Source organism: Drosophila teissieri, chromosome X (assembly GCF_016746235.2).
Source record: "Drosophila teissieri strain GT53w chromosome X, Prin_Dtei_1.1, whole genome shotgun sequence".
NCBI lineage: Eukaryota > Metazoa > Arthropoda > Insecta > Diptera > Drosophilidae > Drosophila > Drosophila teissieri.
The window spans coordinates 15,318,532-15,336,786 of record NC_053034.1 but is presented as its reverse complement, the minus strand read 5'-3'; the positions used below and the strand labels follow the sequence as shown (position 1 = coordinate 15,336,786).

Here is an 18,255-nt window from a genome sequence, read left to right as displayed (position 1 = left end):
TTTCCCTCGTCGAGTGGGGAACTTGATTGAAATTAGATGAGCTTTTCATAATGCCAGACCTAAGCGGCAGTTTTCCCTCGGCAGCCATTTACTCGCATGTGTGTGTGCGTGTGCGTTTTCCATTAAGTTAGACTCGCTTTCCCCACAACACGCTGTCCACAACCAGGTAAAAGTTGGTCCAAGTCGTGTACTCCCTGCTCCATACGCCGCACTCACTACTCCTCCCAACTCCGTGCTGCAGACTACGGGCAGCGCTAATATCCCCCAAGTTACCGCCGACTTTGTGCCAAATTGGTTATTAAAAGAGTCCACTAGTGCGAGGCAGAAATAAATTGAGGGGCAACAGCGCTAGGAATTCCCTCGTACAAGCAATTGCAAAATAATAATAATAATAATAGAAACGAAAGGGCAACTACGAGGGCCATCAGGATGTGTTGCGACTGCTTTCCGATATTTCTTGAGTATTTCCCAGGTATTCTGACAATGTGTTCGCCTTGAATGCAGTGGCAGCATTGTATTTCATTGCAGCTTTTGGCACTCAATGACTTTGAACATAATTTTAAAAATGATGAATGGCGTTCAAAAGAATACAAATATTAGGAATAATATGTGTCAAAGTACAGTCCCAGTAAATAGTTATAGTTAACAGCTGTTAACGTTAACTTAGCAGCTGTTGACTTGGTAAAGCAGCAGGACTTGAAAGTAGAGCCTGATTAAATTAGCAGAAATAGCTCTCACTGCAAAGGTCATTATCAGCAGATGTAAAACGTGAGCATTTCAATTAGACCATTATAGAAAATAGGACATAAGGACATAGGACATGGCACCCCTCTCCTTCACTCTTTTAGTCTCCCTAATCTAAGGAGTTGTCCTGGAAGAAGGTCATTAGAAGCTTTCGAACTAATTGAGTAATTTGCCCACCTTGATTGCTTTCTAGGCTAGTTGTATGTGTCGGGATATTCGGCACACGGACACACACACCCTTGCATCCTGGCTGGCACACACACACATGCAGAGTACCTCACACTTACACACACACACACACATGCTTGCGCCGCCATTTGCTCGTTCATTATTTCGCACTAATTAACGTTTCGCGACAAAAGGTGGCGCTTTATTTTTACAACTGCAACTGCGCTTTACTGCTGCTTCTCTGCTGCAACAGTTGATGCACTGAGAGAAATATTGTCTGCAGAACCACAAGGACATAACAAACCATTTCATAATCTCTTTAGTTGAGTTACCTAGAATTAGCTAGATTAAATACTTACCTTTACCTATTTGAGTCGCTTGGTAAGAGAGTTAATTAATATTAATATTAAGCCTACAGGTTTTTTTGCCAGTGAACTGCTGCTGCTGCCGCCACGGGTATTGCTGCCACTTGAGAACCCCTCAAAGGAGGGCGGGCTTCGCCTTAATTGCTGTTTATGAGCGGGTTGGCCCAGTAATTAAACAATTTCTTTTGGCCCGGCGAAAACAGTTTCACTAACGGCGCCAAGTACTGTTTGTTGGCCAGAGCTGTTGGCTGAAACTGAAGCACATGCAAAAACCAAGAAACACGAAAGCCCACGAAAACACATCGATTAAAAAAAAAAAACAAACAAACAAAACATGGTGCTTATTGAGAAGTACAAGATGACAAATAAATTAGCAAATTGTTGATTATATGTACGTTGCATCTAAGAAAGACTCATGGCGTCCTTGGCTTCGGTGGTCCTCTACGTGGCTAGCTCCTCCCAGTGGCTAATCCTGCATAATCCCTGCTAATCCCACTAGACCCTCTCCGCCGTATTCCGCTCGATGTAGTAGGGTGCCGCTCCGATCTGCTTGCACTTGTATCTCAGCTTGCAGCATTCCGGAAAGGGTTCACCCGGAGAAATTCGCTCGCCGCGGTTGCAGTTCTCGATGCGCAGCTTGCCGCATCTGTTAGAAAATGTAAATAAATGAAATATATCGAACAAGTCACATCTTTAAATAGAGTTTACAATTTCATGATAATTTATATATGTATGTTTGTGCTGCGTATTGATTCACGTTCCCAATTTGAGCGACTAAGCCTTGAGATTAGAACAAACGCCTCCAACTGATTATGATTTAGGCAAACGTGCCGCATTGAAAGGAATGAGGTCTCTGGGTTTCAAAGATTGCGAAAGGCTGGTTCAAAGCAATTCCACGTAATTCTATTCCAAGTCAACTACTTTGTCATAGCTTCAAAATGTTACCAAATAAAAAAGAAACCACTTAACACCTCAAGAGCTCAAGTCATTCCAAATCTGGGGCAAGACTTTTAGTTTCCCTCAATTTGGTTTTTTGTCAAACTAAGCCAAACCAAAGGATGTGAAGTCACCCCACAGCACACAACCCACAACTCTTTAGATTTCAACTCTTTAGCTTGACCTAGAAATTACAGCCTCATCTTTTGCGCTACTTGGCAAGCTGGCAACTCAAACTGAAACTAGAAACTCGGCGAGAAGTCGCAAGTGGTTGACATAGCGTCATCTTTGGCGTCGCGTTACGTTGGGTGTGCGACTTATCAGCGACTGGGGTGTGCCATAAAATACACTCAAAAACCGCTGGTTATTTTCTAAAAATAATGATGTACCTAGTACATTTGAGAAGAAATCTAAATCAATCTAAACTAAGGACTTCTTCAGCATTTCTTTGTAAAGCTACAGATTGTTTGAAAATCCCTACAAACATTTTCCCCCTTTGCAGTCGTGATTTTTCTCACTCTATGGGAAAGTTGGTGCCGTGACCGGGTCAAGGTGCTCCGAACTCACCCCTCGATAAGTATGGAGCCATCCTTGTTGCACGTCAGTCGCTGGCAGGGCGCTATGCCATTGTTGACCCCCAGCTCCAGGACGTCGCCGCGGTACAAGCACTTCCCGGGATTATCTGTCCATAATAATATGCATATATATATAAAATAATATATATATATATATAGAAAACACATATCCGCTCACCTGCATCCGGTGGAATCCGGCCCGAGTAGCCGCTCACCTGCGCCAGCAGCGAGAAGAGCAGGGCGCCTGCGATTACCAATGGTATCGATGGACTTGGACTGGCGGAGCGCTCCGGATGCATTGCGACCGCCTTGGTGTTCGAAACTGGACTGAATCGCTACCGGACTCCGATCGGCGTTGTCTACACAGGGCATACTTGAGGTACTTGTGGAGATTGCCGAGTTGAGTCGTCGCCACTGAAATTGCGATGAGATTCGATTCATCAATTGTTTTTATTCAATATGCTCAATAATGGGAAGTGTTCCATCAATTGGGATTAAAGCCTCCCAGCAAGTGCCAAATTCCATTTTTTTGTTTAAATAATAAAGTGCTAGATCTTTTTAACATAATTGAAAATCATAGGGTATTCCCTGGTCGAGCCACTGGCGCCTGTTGGCGTTTTTTGTTTTCGGCTCTGTTGATTATTGTGTATTACTATTTAATTGAAGACGCCACTCCGCGCGGCAACTCATCGCATCTTGATTCCATTCGCTGGCGAGCGTGGCGGGGTCAGGCGGTTTATCAAATCGGCTTTTGGGGCGGTGCCGCCGGCCTTTTATTACAGCACTTTGCTGGCTTAAATTGTTCTAGAATGTTTGCACAATTAATGGCAAAAGCGGGACAGAGAGCGGCGAAATCGAGCGCCGCACTTGGAGATAGAAATCGAGATAGGAATAGAGATGGAGTGCCGACGCGACGATGGCTGCGGCATCACATATCGCTAATCTAGCGATGGGGAAACTTTTCCCCCGGAAAACATGATATTTTCGCCAAAATGTAATCCCAAAAAAGTGGGTTTTTTTCCTACAGCCATCGAGTTATTTGTTCAAATAGCTAAAAATTCAAGTTTCTGACCCTTTCTCGCAAAAAACGATGATTATGAAGTCATGTTACTTGCAATTGGTAATATTTTCAGCTTAATCTTTGCTGTCTAGGTGGCTTTCTAGTCCGAGAATCAATAAAGGAATATGTACAGGCTGTATAACATCTTTTTTAATTAATCTGGTTGTCAGCAGCATTCAATCGAGGAAGGACAAATTCGACGAATGTATTGGCCAGACTTCGTTTGCGCAATTAAAGAACTAGTTCGGTGGCAAATCTTAATGAAATGCATTCGTTAGCTTAACCCGCACACACAAGAGCAGACAAATGTTGTGGCAACTTGTGCAATCCAATTGAGACGAGTCCTTCCCCCTTCCCCTTTCCCCCTTCCCGGTTTCCTAAACCCCAATCCCATCCATTCGCACAATGTTTGCCCTGCTGGCTATTAAATTTTTAATCAAGTTAAAGTGTTGTCAAACACTTCATTCAGCCAGTTCGTACCATTCAACTGTTCAACTGTTCAACTGTTCAACTCGGAATTCCCATTTTTGGCGGCAGTCAGTAACAGGCAGTCAGGCAGACACACACGAACCCAGGGATAACAGATATATGTGTATGTGGTATGTGGTGATATGGGAACATGTAACTTGCCGCTCGTAACACTCCGCCCACCACACCCCCCACCGAAAACCACCACCCACTCGGCTACGACCTTCTTTTTCCGTTCATTTGGTGTCGTGTTAGTTATGCATGCATTCATTCGTTCATTCAGCGACATTCATTTCGTTTCATTGCATTTTCTTACAACTTTGCACTGGCATATGCCGCACCACCACCCACCACCCACTAACCACCACCCACAACCGCCCGCTGCAAGCCGCAGCGGCATAACCGCATTGTAGGAACCACTTCACCCACTATCGCTTCCTTTGGCTGCCGCCAATCCCTGTGGACACTTGTTCGTGTACTTCCTTTTTATGATGTAAGGCTTTCTTTGCCGCTTTCTTTTTGTGCATGCTACCCCTTAATTGAGTGGTGGAGTCGAGCATAATGGGTCTACACTCAAGTCACCGCATGTTAATGCATTATTTTGTCAGAGAAACTTTCAATTTACTTGGCTTTACTTTACCTAAATTCAAGGGTTAGTTACTATGCAATCTATGCATTTTGTTACAAAACATAAACAGGGTATCTGATATTCGAACCCCATAATCTCGGGCATGCTATGCCTTTCCTGTTCGCCTTTGTGGTAAATGAAATGCAAATAAATTGTCAACTGCAGCTAAATAAAATTTTAATTTATAACGCCGTTCGACTAGCTTTCCATTGTACAAAAGGGTGGAAACTCAAAAAGGGGGCTCAACTGGCGAGGGAAATTCTGGCCCAAGAAAGGTGAATGCAGCTGAAAACCATCTAAGTAATTGAAACGGAAGAACGAATTCCTTTGTAATTCGAATGCCGTAAATATTTATTGAACTCGGGGATTTTCCGTAAGCTGGAAACGATGTTTTTACCAATAAATAAAACAAAGTGTGTGCCAATGCATGCGGTGTTACACAATACTTCAAATTGCTACGAAAATGACAGGTCTCCTATTTATTTTAAGCTGTAAAATTACAAACAAGAATGTAAAAATATTAGGAAACTTTGATTTTTTACTTGATATAAAGCGGAACTATATCATTGATGGAAATCTATTGGAAAACCGAGAATTGCGCACCTTTTTTCGGTCTGCTCGCTGGGCAGCAAAGTCGCAACTGCAGGCGCTGGATGAGCAATTGACCACAAAGTGCGGGTTCGTAGCCCCCTAGTTTGGTTATTTTCTGTCATCCACCCCACATCTTTTTGGACTGGACTTGCACACAGCATCAGCATAAGCTTCAGCTAATTCGCATTTGATTATTTAAATTAGCGAAATGAGTGACAGGCAGAGGCAGCGAGTGAGGGAGGAAACACGCGCTCAAATTGAATAGTTTGCGCGGCGTCCGATGTCCGATGTCCGAAAAGATCCAAAAATAAATGGCAGCTGGGCATTTGGGCACTTTGGAATGGGCATACAGATGCGGAGCGACCTGGAGCAAATCGGAGCATCGAGCAAATCGGCAGTGCTTTGTTAGACCGCCGAACTGCGAGACCAGCGAAAGCCAGCGAATTCAGATTTCGCAGTTTCAGAAAATGTATTCAGTGCAGGGGCGACATTCGCAGCGGCAGCGGCAACGAAAGCGACAGCCATAGCATACCCATCCACATACCCACACACTTGCACCTAGTCACCTGGCACCTGGCATCTAGCACCCACACACATACGCAGATCACCAATACAGGCGCGAACAGAAAGAACGAGAGAGAGTGTGTGTGCGGGAGAGAGCATTGAAGAAAGCATTGGGAAGAAAAGAAAGTGGTCAAGAAGAAGGAAAGCAGGAACGCGTGTGTGCGTGTGTGTGTGTCTGTGTGTTGGTGAATGCAAGCCGGAAATGGCGAAATTAGTGACGTACATCTTCATCGTCAGCTCGCTGGTCCTCTGGTACCTGCTGCTGTTCGGGGGCAGGGGCGTCAGGGGTGTCAGGGGCGTGGAGGCCACCAATGGGCACGGGGGTCAGCTGGAGGGACGCGACTTTCATCACCACGGCGGCAGTCACCACATTCGCCGTAAGTACACTGAGAGGAAGCGGGCTGGTGTTCAGAAAGCCAACCGGAAGTCAAAATACGATGAAAGTGCATCCGAATAGTTTTGATCCTCTTCACTCTATAACCTTTTTTTTTGGGTTAATCGTAAACGCCTTTCTCAATAAACAAGTATTTTTTATAATTATCACTCTTAATGTTGCAGGTAACATAAATCACTGCTGGCGCCGCTACGATGGCTACAATCTGCAGAACACGGTGGTCAACAAGAAGGAGCAGCTGAAGAAGCCCTATGGCATATTGTGCAACTTCAAGTGCACCTGGTTCTTCACCGTCAGGTGAGTTCTGCCACTCACTCGTTATGCAATTGTTTGTGGTTCCTTTCTAACGCGAATTGTTGCAGCTTCCCCACTTGCGAGTTCATCTACGATTATAAGTTATCCTGCGTGCTGTTCACTTCACTGCCCGACTGTACCAGCGTCCAGTGTACGCTTATGAATTACTTTGTAGCATATCACTGTTATTATTATTCGGACCAGCTGATGGACGTACGAGGTAATACCGCACGCGTTGCTTCCGGCCTTGCTCAGATTCGGGACGATGGGTGGGTTTTTCTAAGTGTATTACTCGCAGTGCTGGCGTCGTATGCAAAACGAATTATTAAATTTCGCGTGCTTCGGGAATTATAGGGAAAGGGCACTCAGATCCGAAAAGAACAAAAAAAAAAATTAAAAAAGGAAACATTGGGGCGATAGACAGAAAAGAATTTAGGAAACAAGGCGACTTGAAAAATTGTTGCTATGGCTGTTTTTATAGCAACTGGTATTAGCCCACCCAACCTTGACCATTTTATTCCGTACAAGAAAAAATAAATAATTTCAAATGGTCCCTATTTTCAAGTTCACGTTTTAACACCCTATCATTTTTAGGTTCAGCATGACCCCCACGGCAGAAAAATTAGCAAATCATTTCAACTTCAAAACATTTTATTCATAAGACTAAGTTTTTTCCCATTTAATTTCTCCATCTAAAATTGGCCTAAATCATAACTTCTAACATGAGCTTATTTATTATTTTTTTGTATTTATGTGAGAGATATGAGAATGGTGCTGTGGGTAGATAATATGTATATGTATGTATAGGTATGGATATGTATATATTTAAAATAGGTATAATAAAAAAAATATAAAATAGTATATAATATGTATTAAAAATAAAATAAATGCGTATAATAAAGATGGGGAAGGCAAAAGTAAAGTTTTTCTTGCATGTTTTAATAAAAAAAAGAATTCGATGGTGAATATATGGCAGCTCAGACGGTGATAAATTACAAGCATTGAAAAATAATTAGTTGATTGAGAATCGACCTGATATTTACTTTACTGAGAGACATCGAGTTGACTTTGCGTCGATTTCTACATGCTTTTACATTTTCTTTGTTTGGCTTTTGGATTTTAGAACAATTGTTGTGCAGACTTACCTCTCCATATCCAGACGGCGAAAGCGCTTTCGGCGAATCTATGGGGAGGGGTAAAGGGGCTTTTAGATCACTTTTTCTTTTTTCTCTTTATTATTGATCACTTGATTGCACCTGGCAACGACATAATTTTCCCCTCATTTTTCTCGAAATTTTTATTTTAATTATTTTTCATTTTCTTTTGTTAGCACGCAATCATCATCGCTTTTATATATTTATCACTGGACCGATTCACTTCATTACTTTACTTATATTTTACGTATATTTCCACTATTTTATTATTAACGCACAATTTATATTTTTTTTCTATTTTTTTTTTTATATCATATTTTTTCTGTTTTTTTTTTTTTTTTGTTTTCGATTAACTTCACATATTTACACAAAACACCATTCTCTCACATGAACATTATCTCCTCACCAAACTTCAATATTTTTCCCACTACCAAAAAACTTATATATACTACAACAAAAAAAAAATTAAATAAAATAAGAAAATAAAAAAACTATAACTAGCCTATTCTCGATACGGCCATTCCTTGGCAAACAAACTTCACTCTTCAATATTTAAAAATTTTAACTTATACGCATATATATGCATATATATATATACGAAAATATATATACATATATATATATATGTTATGCAACCGCCTGCATGCGGGTTGTTCACGGTGTGGGGTTATGTTTTTTTTTCACTTTATATGGCACACAAAAAAAAAGGTTTTTTTCTACATTTCCCGATTCTTCGTTCCTTATGGGTTTTCTCTGGGTTTTCCGGGCGTAGAGAGCTCTTTTCGTAAGCTACCGATGCCGCGACCAAGCCGTGATGCTCATCATACGAATTTTCGGCAACTACTCAGCACCTGCTGACGAGCCAGGTTTGCCTTCCCCTCTCCCTCTCTTTTTGTTCTCAGCAGCAAGCTTTTTGGTACTGCGGGGTGGGGAGATTTGCGATGATCTAAGTTGAATTGTGGCCTGCAAAAACAATTACCCCTTAATTCCCACCGTTCTGACCTTTAGTTGAAAGCCCTTTTTTTTTTTATTTACCTTCTTTTCACTTTTCCTTGAATTTTACAATCGTATCTCAGCGCGTATAGGTTAATTATAACATTATGTTAATGCATACTATTCTGAAGATCGAAAAAGAAATATTTTCCCAGAGACTTCGATGTGGCTGGTGTGCAGGTGAAGCGGCAAATAGGCCGAATTTGGGGGTTAAGGGCAGTTTTATAGGCCCGAATTCCAAAGCCATTTTAGTCTCCAGTGTCAATGTGGCACTGGAACAAGGAATATCATCCCTGAGATGAAGGCGGAGCCCTACCCACTTTAAGCTATAAACTAGCTAATCGGTAATAAATTTTTGAAATTTCCACATTCCGAATTCCTTTGACAATTCACACCCTATGCTCATTTCAGAGGAATGTCCTAGCTATGACCGCACCCGCGCAAAGTATTTGTACATTATTATGCGACTTTTTTTTTTAAATCTGTGGACGGACCTTGATTACCTTTGCGCTTGCCTTTGCTTACAGTTGGGACATCCTCCAAAACCATTGCCTACTTTTAGGCCTACATTTATTTTCGCTCTTTGTATCTTTTTATCTTTGTGTATCTTTTCATCGACCAGCGCTTCTACAAAACCCCCCCAACAAGATCGCGCTTAGGAGAGAAAGAAAAGCCTACAAAGCGGGATCCACGCTGGGAGCTATAATTTCATGATGTTATTGCTTGAGATCTTTCACATGAAACTTTCCTACATATCGTCCTTGTGTATCCTCCACGTCGTAGTAACTGTTGCCGAGTTTTCTTTTAATACGCGCTTTTAGAAACGCAGGGGCAAGTTTAGCATTGAACCCCTTTGCAAAATTACTTTGACAGAAATTCCGCCTGTAGACCTCTTGACCGGGGACGAATGAAACTTCACGGCTTCTTAAATTATAAGAGTTTTCATTTCTTTGATGCTGCTTCCTCATGGTCGCTACCGCCTTGCTTCGTTCCAAATCAAAACTATCATCTCTCTGGAAGCGAACTGAACGGTCTTCAAGCACCCCGAGATTACGTAGAAGCCTATACGTTGATCCATTGGTAACCATGTGCTGTCCGAAGGTCAACCTATAGGGTGAAGTGTTAACGGCCGTATGGAAACTAGACCGTAGGGAACAGCAAATCTTGCTTAAGTGTTCATCCCAGTTTGTCTGATTGGGATGTATATACGACTTAATTGCAGCGATCACAGACCTATTTACTCTTTCCGACGGATTACCTTGAGGGGCGTAAAGGGCCGTATAAGAGTGACGTATGTTATATTTATCTAAAAGACGGTTAAAAGCATGTGATTTAAACTGAACGCCGTTATCAGATACTATTACTTCAGGAATGCCAAAACAGTGTAGTAACTCTTCTTCAACGTACTTTAGAATTGCCTCTGCCGTAAACTTTTTGATAGGCTTTAAAAAAGGAAATTTAGTAAAGTGATCCAGCACTACAAAAACTCCTATATGACCAGACCGAGATCGCGGGTATGGACCAAGGAAGTCGACATACAGTTTCTGGAAAAATCTTTGCGTTTCGCCTGTTTTGCTAAGGTTTGGTTTAAGACTATAATTGGGATGTTTCGAGCATTTGCATATCTCACAACCATTCACGTGAGCCTTAACGTCCGCAACCAGATTGGGCCAGAAGAAGTACCTACGTACTCGTTCAAGGGTCTTATTGATACCACAGTGAGAAGCTAAGGGATGATCGTGCGATATTTGTAGTACCATGGGAACCAATTCTTTTGGTATCCACAGTTTCCAAACCATATCATCCGCTATTCTTTCGCCAGCTGCATGTTCCGTCCTGCGATACAAAAGACTGTCCATAACTTTTACGTCTGGAAGCAAAGACTGATTCTGTTGAACTTTTAATTTTAGTTCCTCATAATCCTTGCTTCTAAAGTGGTCAGATTGCAGGTCAATAAATCGATCTAACTCCAACGCGGAAAGGTCTTGTGTGAAAGCCCGAGAGAGGACATCTGGAACGACGTTCTGAGTACCTTTTCTATGTTTGATCTCAAAACTAAACCCCTGAAGCTTGAGTGCCCACCTCGCCAATCTGCTGCTCAAGTCCGTTTGAGACATGAGCCATTTCAATGACGCATGGTCGGTGACTACGGTGAATTTATGGCCTTCCACGTACGCTCGAAATTTCTTTATAGACATAATTGCTGCCAGACATTCTTTTTCCGTGACGGAGTAATTCCTTTGGCATTGATTTAATTTTCGCGACATAAAAGCGATCGGTACTTCGTCACCTTCAGTACTTAACTGAACCAATACCCCACCAATTCCAGTGTGACTGGCGTCACAATGTATAAAGAAGGGTTCATCAAAATTTGGGCTATGCAAGACAGGTGCCTCGCACATGTGTTGTTTCAGAGCTTCAAACGCCTTTTGCGCCTCTGCGGACCATTCAAATTTCCTTTTTTGTCTGAGGGCATCAGTCAAGGGTGAAGCAACGGTGGCATAGTTTTTAATGAATTTATGGTACCACCCAGTCATGCCCAAAAATCTGCGAAGCTGTTTAACTGATCGAGGTTCCGGAAAGTCTACAATGGCCGACAGTTTCTCTGGATCCGTCGCGATGGTTCCATGTCCGATAACATGGCCTAAATATTGAATTTCCTTTAAACAGAACTTGCTTTTCTGGACATTAATCGTGAGACCGGCCTTGGAGATGTTCACTGCAAGTTCTTTTAACGTTTGAATATGCTTCTCGAAAGATTCGGACACTATTAATAGATCATCTAGATAAACAAAGACTTCTCTTTTCAAACTGGCCGGAACAATTTTGTCCATCAGTTTGGACATAGTCTGAGGTGCATTGCAGAGCCCAAATGGCATGACAGTATATTGATAGAGAGGGCGGCCTGGGACCGTAAACGCAGTCTTATCCCTCGATTTTGGTTCAAGCGGAATTTGCCAAAACGCGTCCTTTAAGTCTAAGCTAGAAATGAACTCAGCTTTTGGCAAACGGCTTAGTATACCATCAATAAACGGCATAGGGTATGCATCCTTAACCGTTACTGCATTTACCTTCCTGCTATCCAAACAAAGGCGGACTTTTCCTGGCTTACGTACAAGGACTACAGGAGAGGACCATGCACTGTTGGATTCCTCGATCACTCCTAACGACAACATGCGGTCAAGCTCTGCGTACATCATTTTTTCAATAGCGGGAGACACTGGATAATGCCTCTGCTTTATTGGTTTTGAATTTTCCACATCAATGCAATGACTAAGAACGGAAGTGCGACCCAATCCAGTTTCAGAAAATGACGGAAATAGTGCAATGGAATCTTTTAGTTGTTTTTGCTGCATCGCAGTTAACGGGCGCAGCATAGAATCTTCTACTGCTGAAACAGCAAGATTAGAGTTGAACGAAGGTAGCAAATCAAACCTGATCCAGAAATCAATTCCTAGGTAAAGATTTTGAGACAACGATGGAACGATATACAAATTAATTTCCTCCGACTTGTTCCTAAAGAATATTTCTGTGGTCAGCTTGCCCATAACCCGCTGGGACTTTCCATCTGCAGTTTTTACCGAACATTTAAAAGGTTTGAGCCCTTGGCTTTGGTCATTTAAGAGATCCTCTGCAAAGGTTCCGCCTATACAACTAATAGATGCTCCAGAGTCTAACAACCCACTAACAGTTCTGCCCAAAATAGATACTTCTGCATATGGTCGTACGTCTAGCGTATTTCCAATCATGGCTGAAAGCACCGTAACGCGCTCTTGCTTACGCTTCTCGAAATAATGACGGCCTCGGTCTGGTTTGCATTGTTTTGATTTTTCATTTATGGCTGGGACCTTTTCTTTAATACTATAATGTTGTTTACTTATTGATACTTCCGGGAAATGTGTACGATTTGTTGGCTTAGGAATGTCAGCGATAAGAAGAACTGGTTCGTGACTTATTGGTCTACTTTCGGTTCGGACGACAGATAAGTTTTGCGAGCACTGTTTGTTGGTGCTCGGCCTTTCCAGTTTTTTGAAGACTGACAATGACTGCAATTCGGGCGGTAGGTATCAGGTTTTCCGCAACCATAGCAGAAAACGCGGCGTTCCCTCGTACAATCATGGTATCTATGCCCGGTCATGTCACAGTTCCAACATTTTAAATCTATGGCCGCAATTTCTTCAACTTCTGGATCTTCACTATCTAGTTGATCCTTAAATTGCGGTTCTATTTCGTTCACCTGTCTTTTGGGCGGCGGTCGACTGAAGGTATTATTTGGCTTAGACAATTGCTGCTTGAAAATCTCATGTCTGCGCACCGCTTGGCGCAGGTCAGCCACGCTGTGGATGGGAATATGAAGCAGCTCATGCTGTATTTCCGTCAAAAGGTTTGACCTTAAGACCCCTAGCATATAGGATTCCGACATTGGCTGCGATAAATGGTCAGCCATTGCCGCGATTGCCTGATAATATTCATCAAACGACTCATTGTGCTTCTGTTTACGCTGATCAATTGAGGCTTGGATATCTCTATCCGTACGTGCATCTTTAAACTGTGTCCTTAAAGCTACGCACAAGTCGGTCCAAATTATTATTGGTACTGTCTTATGATACCTCCAAAACCACTCTGCTGCACCACCTTCAAACAAGTTGCTCGAATATCGGGCCAGCAAGTTAAAATTCCCGTCCAGTGTTTGTCTAGTCAACGCTTCTGCTCGATAAATGAAATCGTCAACTGACAGGAAACCCTTACCCGTATATCTTAATTTCCAATTAGTCATAATTTGGCTAATACGATCTGGCCGGAGATCAAATGCTTCTGAATGAAAACTGGCTTCGGTGTTTATATTTCCGGATTGATTAGGGGAAATTTCTGTCGGAACTTGCTCTCTCCTGTTTCTTTCGCTTGTCCGACTCGGTAGAGACATTCTTTGGAAGCCTGCCTCAATTGCCCTTGAAATAAGTCGTGATTGCCTGTCTGACATATCCCTTATTTCTTCTGACTGCCTATGTGCAGCGGAACTCAACGCGTCTGTTATAGCCCGAACTAGTTTACCTATATTTGGATCACCCACTTGCGATTCCATCATTGTATTTGCTTCTAACTGTTGGTTTAGATTTTGGGAACCTGATGGTTTTTCTGCCAGGCTATTGTCTCCCGATTCTGTCAATTCAATGGGAGCTCTACAGACGGGACACACCTTGCGGTTTGTCGTATTAAAACACGCCAGGTGGAACGTATGATCACAATTTGTTGTTAGCAGCTGTGCTGTATACTCAATGGGGTTAGTACATATGAAGCAATGTGCAGCTCTTTCTTCCTCATGTACTGTCTCTGGGCTGCGTGTTAAAGGCATGGTTTTAAGAAAACTATAAAAATTTAATTTAAATCAAAAGGTGTGGTAAGTATTATTCAATTAAATACCGGGGTCATGCTATTACTTGCTTCAGAAAGGGTATAAACTTGTTTTATTCAGTTCTGTAAGATAGGATTAATTTTATGTTTGGTATAGAACACATTTGTAGTAATATACCACAAAAGAGTTCAGTATACACAGAAGATAAAATATAATAAGGAAAACAATCAACACAAAAAATTTTGCTAGCTTCGTTGGTTATTTTGAAACTAATCGTATTCAATAGCAAAATTATTAGATATCTTGAATCAGATAAGATTCCTTTTAAGTTTGGGTATAGATAACATTTGTAGTAATATACGACAAAAGAATTCAATATACGCAGAACCTAAAGTATAATAAGAAAAACAATCAACACAGAGAATTTAGCTAGCTCCGTTGGTTATTTTGAAACTAATCGTATTCAATAGCTAAATTATTAGATATGTAGAAGGGTATAGAAGTCGGGCAAATTTAAGAAAGGAAAAGGCTTACACTGCATCCAGAAATCCTTTACTTCGACTTTCCCATTTATCTCAACTAAAATACAATTAACCTTAGACTCTTTGGTCGAAGCGCGATTACTTGAAATCATTCGCTAGTCTAAACTCTTAGAGTCTAGGTTTAAATATGTATACTTTGCAGAGCCAGGGCCAAAAATCTATTGAAAGATACTTTCGTCCACCTGGTCCATTTGCAATAGCATGTTTGTTTATTTATTTTTTTTTTTTTTTTAAATTTTTTTCAAGACAAAAGATAAAGATTTTAGAAAAGAGTGTGAGTGAGGGATTAGTTGGCCTAAGCTTCTGCTGATTTCCAAAAGTTGTTCAATGGAGATGGCCAGTTAGCATATATTACTCGGCTTGCCGGTTGGCCGACACGTTTGGGCGCCATTAATTATTCTGTAGCATATCACTGTTATTATTATTCGGACCAGCTGATGGACGTACGAGGTAATACCGCACGCGTTGCTTCCGGCCTTGCTCAGATTCGGGACGATGGGTGGGTTTTTCTAAGTGTATTACTCGCAGTGCTGGCGTCGTATGCAAAACGAATTATTAAATTTCGCGTGCTTCGGGAATTATAGGGAAAGGGCACTCAGATCCGAAAAGAACAAAAAAAAAAATTAAAAAAGGAAACATTGGGGCGATAGACAGAAAAGAATTTAGGAAACAAGGCGACTTGAAAAATTGTTGCTATGGCTGTTTTTATAGCAACTGGTATTAGCCCACCCAACCTTGACCATTTTATTCCGTACAAGAAAAAATAAATAATTTCAAATGGTCCCTATTTTCAAGTTCACGTTTTAACACCCTATCATTTTTAGGTTCAGCATGACCCCCACGGCAGAAAAATTAGCAAATCATTTCAACTTCAAAACATTTTATTCATAAGACTAAGTTTTTTCCCATTTAATTTCTCCATCTAAAATTGGCCTAAATCATAACTTCTAACATGAGCTTATTTATTATTTTTTTGTATTTATGTGAGAGATATGAGAATGGTGCTGTGGGTAGATAATATGTATATGTATGTATAGGTATGGATATGTATATATTTAAAATAGGTATAATAAAAAAAATATAAAATAGTATATAATATGTATTAAAAATAAAATAAATGCGTATAATAAAGATGGGGAAGGCAAAAGTAAAGTTTTTCTTGCATGTTTTAATAAAAAAAAGAATTCGATGGTGAATATATGGCAGCTCAGACGGTGATAAATTACAAGCATTGAAAAATAATTAGTTGATTGAGAATCGACCTGATATTTACTTTACTGAGAGACATCGAGTTGACTTTGCGTCGATTTCTACATGCTTTTACATTTTCTTTGTTTGGCTTTTGGATTTTAGAACAATTGTTGTGCAGACTTACCTCTCCATATCCAGACGGCGAAAGCGCTTTCGGCGAATCTATGGGGAGGGGTAAAGGGGCTTTTAGATCACTTTTTCTTTTTTCTCTTTATTATTGATCACTTGATTGCACCTGGCAACGACATAATTTTCCCCTCATTTTTCTCGAAATTTTTATTTTAATTATTTTTCATTTTCTTTTGTTAGCACGCAATCATCATCGCTTTTATATATTTATCACTGGACCGATTCACTTCATTACTTTACTTATATTTTACTTATATTTCCACTATTTTATTATTAACGCACAATTTATATTTTTTTTCTATTTTTTTTATATCATATTTTTTCTGTTTTTTTTTTTTTTTGTTTTCGATTAACTTCACATATTTACACAAAACACCATTCTCTCACATGAACATTATCTCCTCACCAAACTTCAATATTTTTCCCACTACCAAAAAACTTATATATACTACAACAAAAAAAAAATTAAATAAAAAAAAAAAAAAAAAAAACTATAACTAGCCTATTCTCGATACGGCCATTCCTTGGCAAACAAACTTCACTCTTCAATATTTAAAAATTTTAACTTATACGAATATATATGAATATATATATATAAAAAAATTTATATAAATATATATATATATGTTATGCAACCGCCTGCATGCGGGTTGTTCACGGTGTGGGGTTATGTTTTTTTTTCACTTTATATGGCACACAAAAAAAAAGGTTTTTTTCTACATTTCCCGATTCTTCGTTCCTTATGGGTTTTCTCTGGGTTTTCCGGGCGTAGAGAGCTCTTTTCGTAAGCTACCGATGCCGCGACCAAGCCGTGATGCTCATCATACGAATTTTCGGCAACTACTCAGCACCTGCTGACGAGCCAGGTTTGCCTTCCCCTCTCCCTCTCTTTTTGTTCTCAGCAGCAAGCTTTTTGGTACTGCGGGGTGGGGAGATTTGCGATGATCTAAGTTGAATTGTGGCCTGCAAAAACAATTACCCCTTAATTCCCACCGTTCTGACCTTTAGTTGAAAGCCCTTTTTTTTTTTATTTACCTTCTTTTCACTTTTCCTTGAATTTTACAATCGTATCTCAGCGCGTATAGGTTAATTATAACATTATGTTAATGCATACTATTCTGAAGATCGAAAAAGAAATATTTTCCCAGAGACTTCGATGTGGCTGGTGTGCAGGTGAAGCGGCAAATAGGCCGAATTTGGGGGTTAAGGGCAGTTTTATAGGCCCGAATTCCAAAGCCATTTTAGTCTCCAGTGTCAATGTGGCACTGGAACAAGGAATATCATCCCTGAGATGAAGGCGGAGCCCTACCCACTTTAAGCTATAAACTAGCTAATCGGTAATAAATTTTTGAAATTTCCACATTCCGAATTCCTTTGACAATTCACACCCTATGCTCATTTCAGAGGAATGTCCTAGCTATGACCGCACCCGCGCAAAGTATTTGTACATTATTATGCGACTTTTTTTTTTAAATCTGTGGACGGACCTTGATTACCTTTGCGCTTGCCTTTGCTTACAGTTGGGACATCCTCCAAAACCATTGCCTACTTTTAGGCCTACATTTATTTTCGCTCTTTGTATCTTTTTATCTTTGTGTATCTTTTCATCGACCAGCGCTTCTACAACTTCGATTAACTAGTGTATCTCTAGCTCTATTTAAGTGTCTTTTTTTTGATAGCCTAAGTCTGATTAATACTAGATTTTATATGGCAATGTAGTGCGAGCTTGAGAGAAAGTATTATTAAACCAAAAGACCCCAATTTATGCGAACGAACTTCTTTATTTCAGTGCGAGTTTTAGGTTTGGTAATTAATTGATAATGGAGTTGAGTTATATTCAAATGAAATGAATGTGCCTGAATATTGCTTTCGAATAAATATATCAGATAAATCGATTGTCTATGTCAATTCCATAGCGAACTGGTTTCATTCTATGGTAGTTACATATCCGGAGTCAAAGTTTATCTCACTTAATGTTGGCGTAAGGCCAAAGAGTCAACAGTGTTGTTCGCACTCCATTTGATGATGGAGAAGTTGAGAAGCCAC

At 40.6% G+C, this 18,255-nt stretch overlaps 2 protein-coding genes and 1 long non-coding RNA gene across 3 annotated transcripts; 1 reads left to right on the top strand and 2 right to left on the bottom strand.

Annotated features, from left to right (window-relative positions):
• Positions 1 to 1,582: 1,582 nt before the first annotated feature.
• Positions 1,583 to 3,188, bottom strand: LOC122624522. The gene is made up of 3 exons (XM_043804128.1): positions 2,967 to 3,188; positions 2,781 to 2,895; positions 1,583 to 1,923 (listed from the first exon to the last, which is right to left on the bottom strand). The coding sequence occupies exons 1-3, from the start codon at positions 3,085 to 3,087 to the stop codon at positions 1,773 to 1,775; spliced, it is 387 nt and encodes a 128-aa protein (XP_043660063.1). The 5' UTR covers positions 3,088 to 3,188; the 3' UTR covers positions 1,583 to 1,772.
• Positions 3,189 to 5,595: 2,407 nt separating this feature from the next.
• On the top strand, positions 5,596 to 7,531 carry LOC122624231. The gene is made up of 3 exons (XM_043803710.1): positions 5,596 to 6,476; positions 6,658 to 6,790; positions 6,856 to 7,531. The coding sequence occupies exons 1-3, from the start codon at positions 6,302 to 6,304 to the stop codon at positions 7,139 to 7,141; spliced, it is 594 nt and encodes a 197-aa protein (XP_043659645.1). The 5' UTR covers positions 5,596 to 6,301; the 3' UTR covers positions 7,142 to 7,531.
• A 9,520-nt stretch (positions 7,532 to 17,051) lies between these two features.
• On the bottom strand, positions 17,052 to 17,820 carry LOC122624573. Its single transcript, XR_006326483.1, has 2 exons — positions 17,245 to 17,820; positions 17,052 to 17,172 (listed from the first exon to the last, which is right to left on the bottom strand). It is a non-coding gene; the product is annotated as an uncharacterized LOC122624573 (long non-coding RNA).
• Between the last annotated feature and the right edge of the window lie 435 nt (positions 17,821 to 18,255).

Bases quoted from the DNA above. Each gene is read 5' to 3' on its own strand.
- LOC122624522 (XM_043804128.1), bottom strand. From the start codon at position 3,087: ATGCATCCGGAGCGCTCCGCCAGTCCAAGTCCATCGATACCATTGGTA. The intron at 2,896-2,966 runs GTGAGCGGATAT...TATTATGGACAG, and splicing joins CCGGATTCCACCGGATGCAG to ATAATCCCGGGAAGTGCTTG. The intron at 1,924-2,780 runs GTGAGTTCGGAG...ATTTTCTAACAG, and splicing joins GGCTCCATACTTATCGAGGG to ATGCGGCAAGCTGCGCATCG.
- LOC122624231 (XM_043803710.1), top strand. From the start codon at position 6,302: ATGGCGAAATTAGTGACGTACATCTTCATCGTCAGCTCGCTGGTCCTC. The intron at 6,477-6,657 runs GTAAGTACACTG...TTAATGTTGCAG, and splicing joins CGGCAGTCACCACATTCGCC to GTAACATAAATCACTGCTGG. The intron at 6,791-6,855 runs GTGAGTTCTGCC...GAATTGTTGCAG, and splicing joins ACCTGGTTCTTCACCGTCAG to CTTCCCCACTTGCGAGTTCA.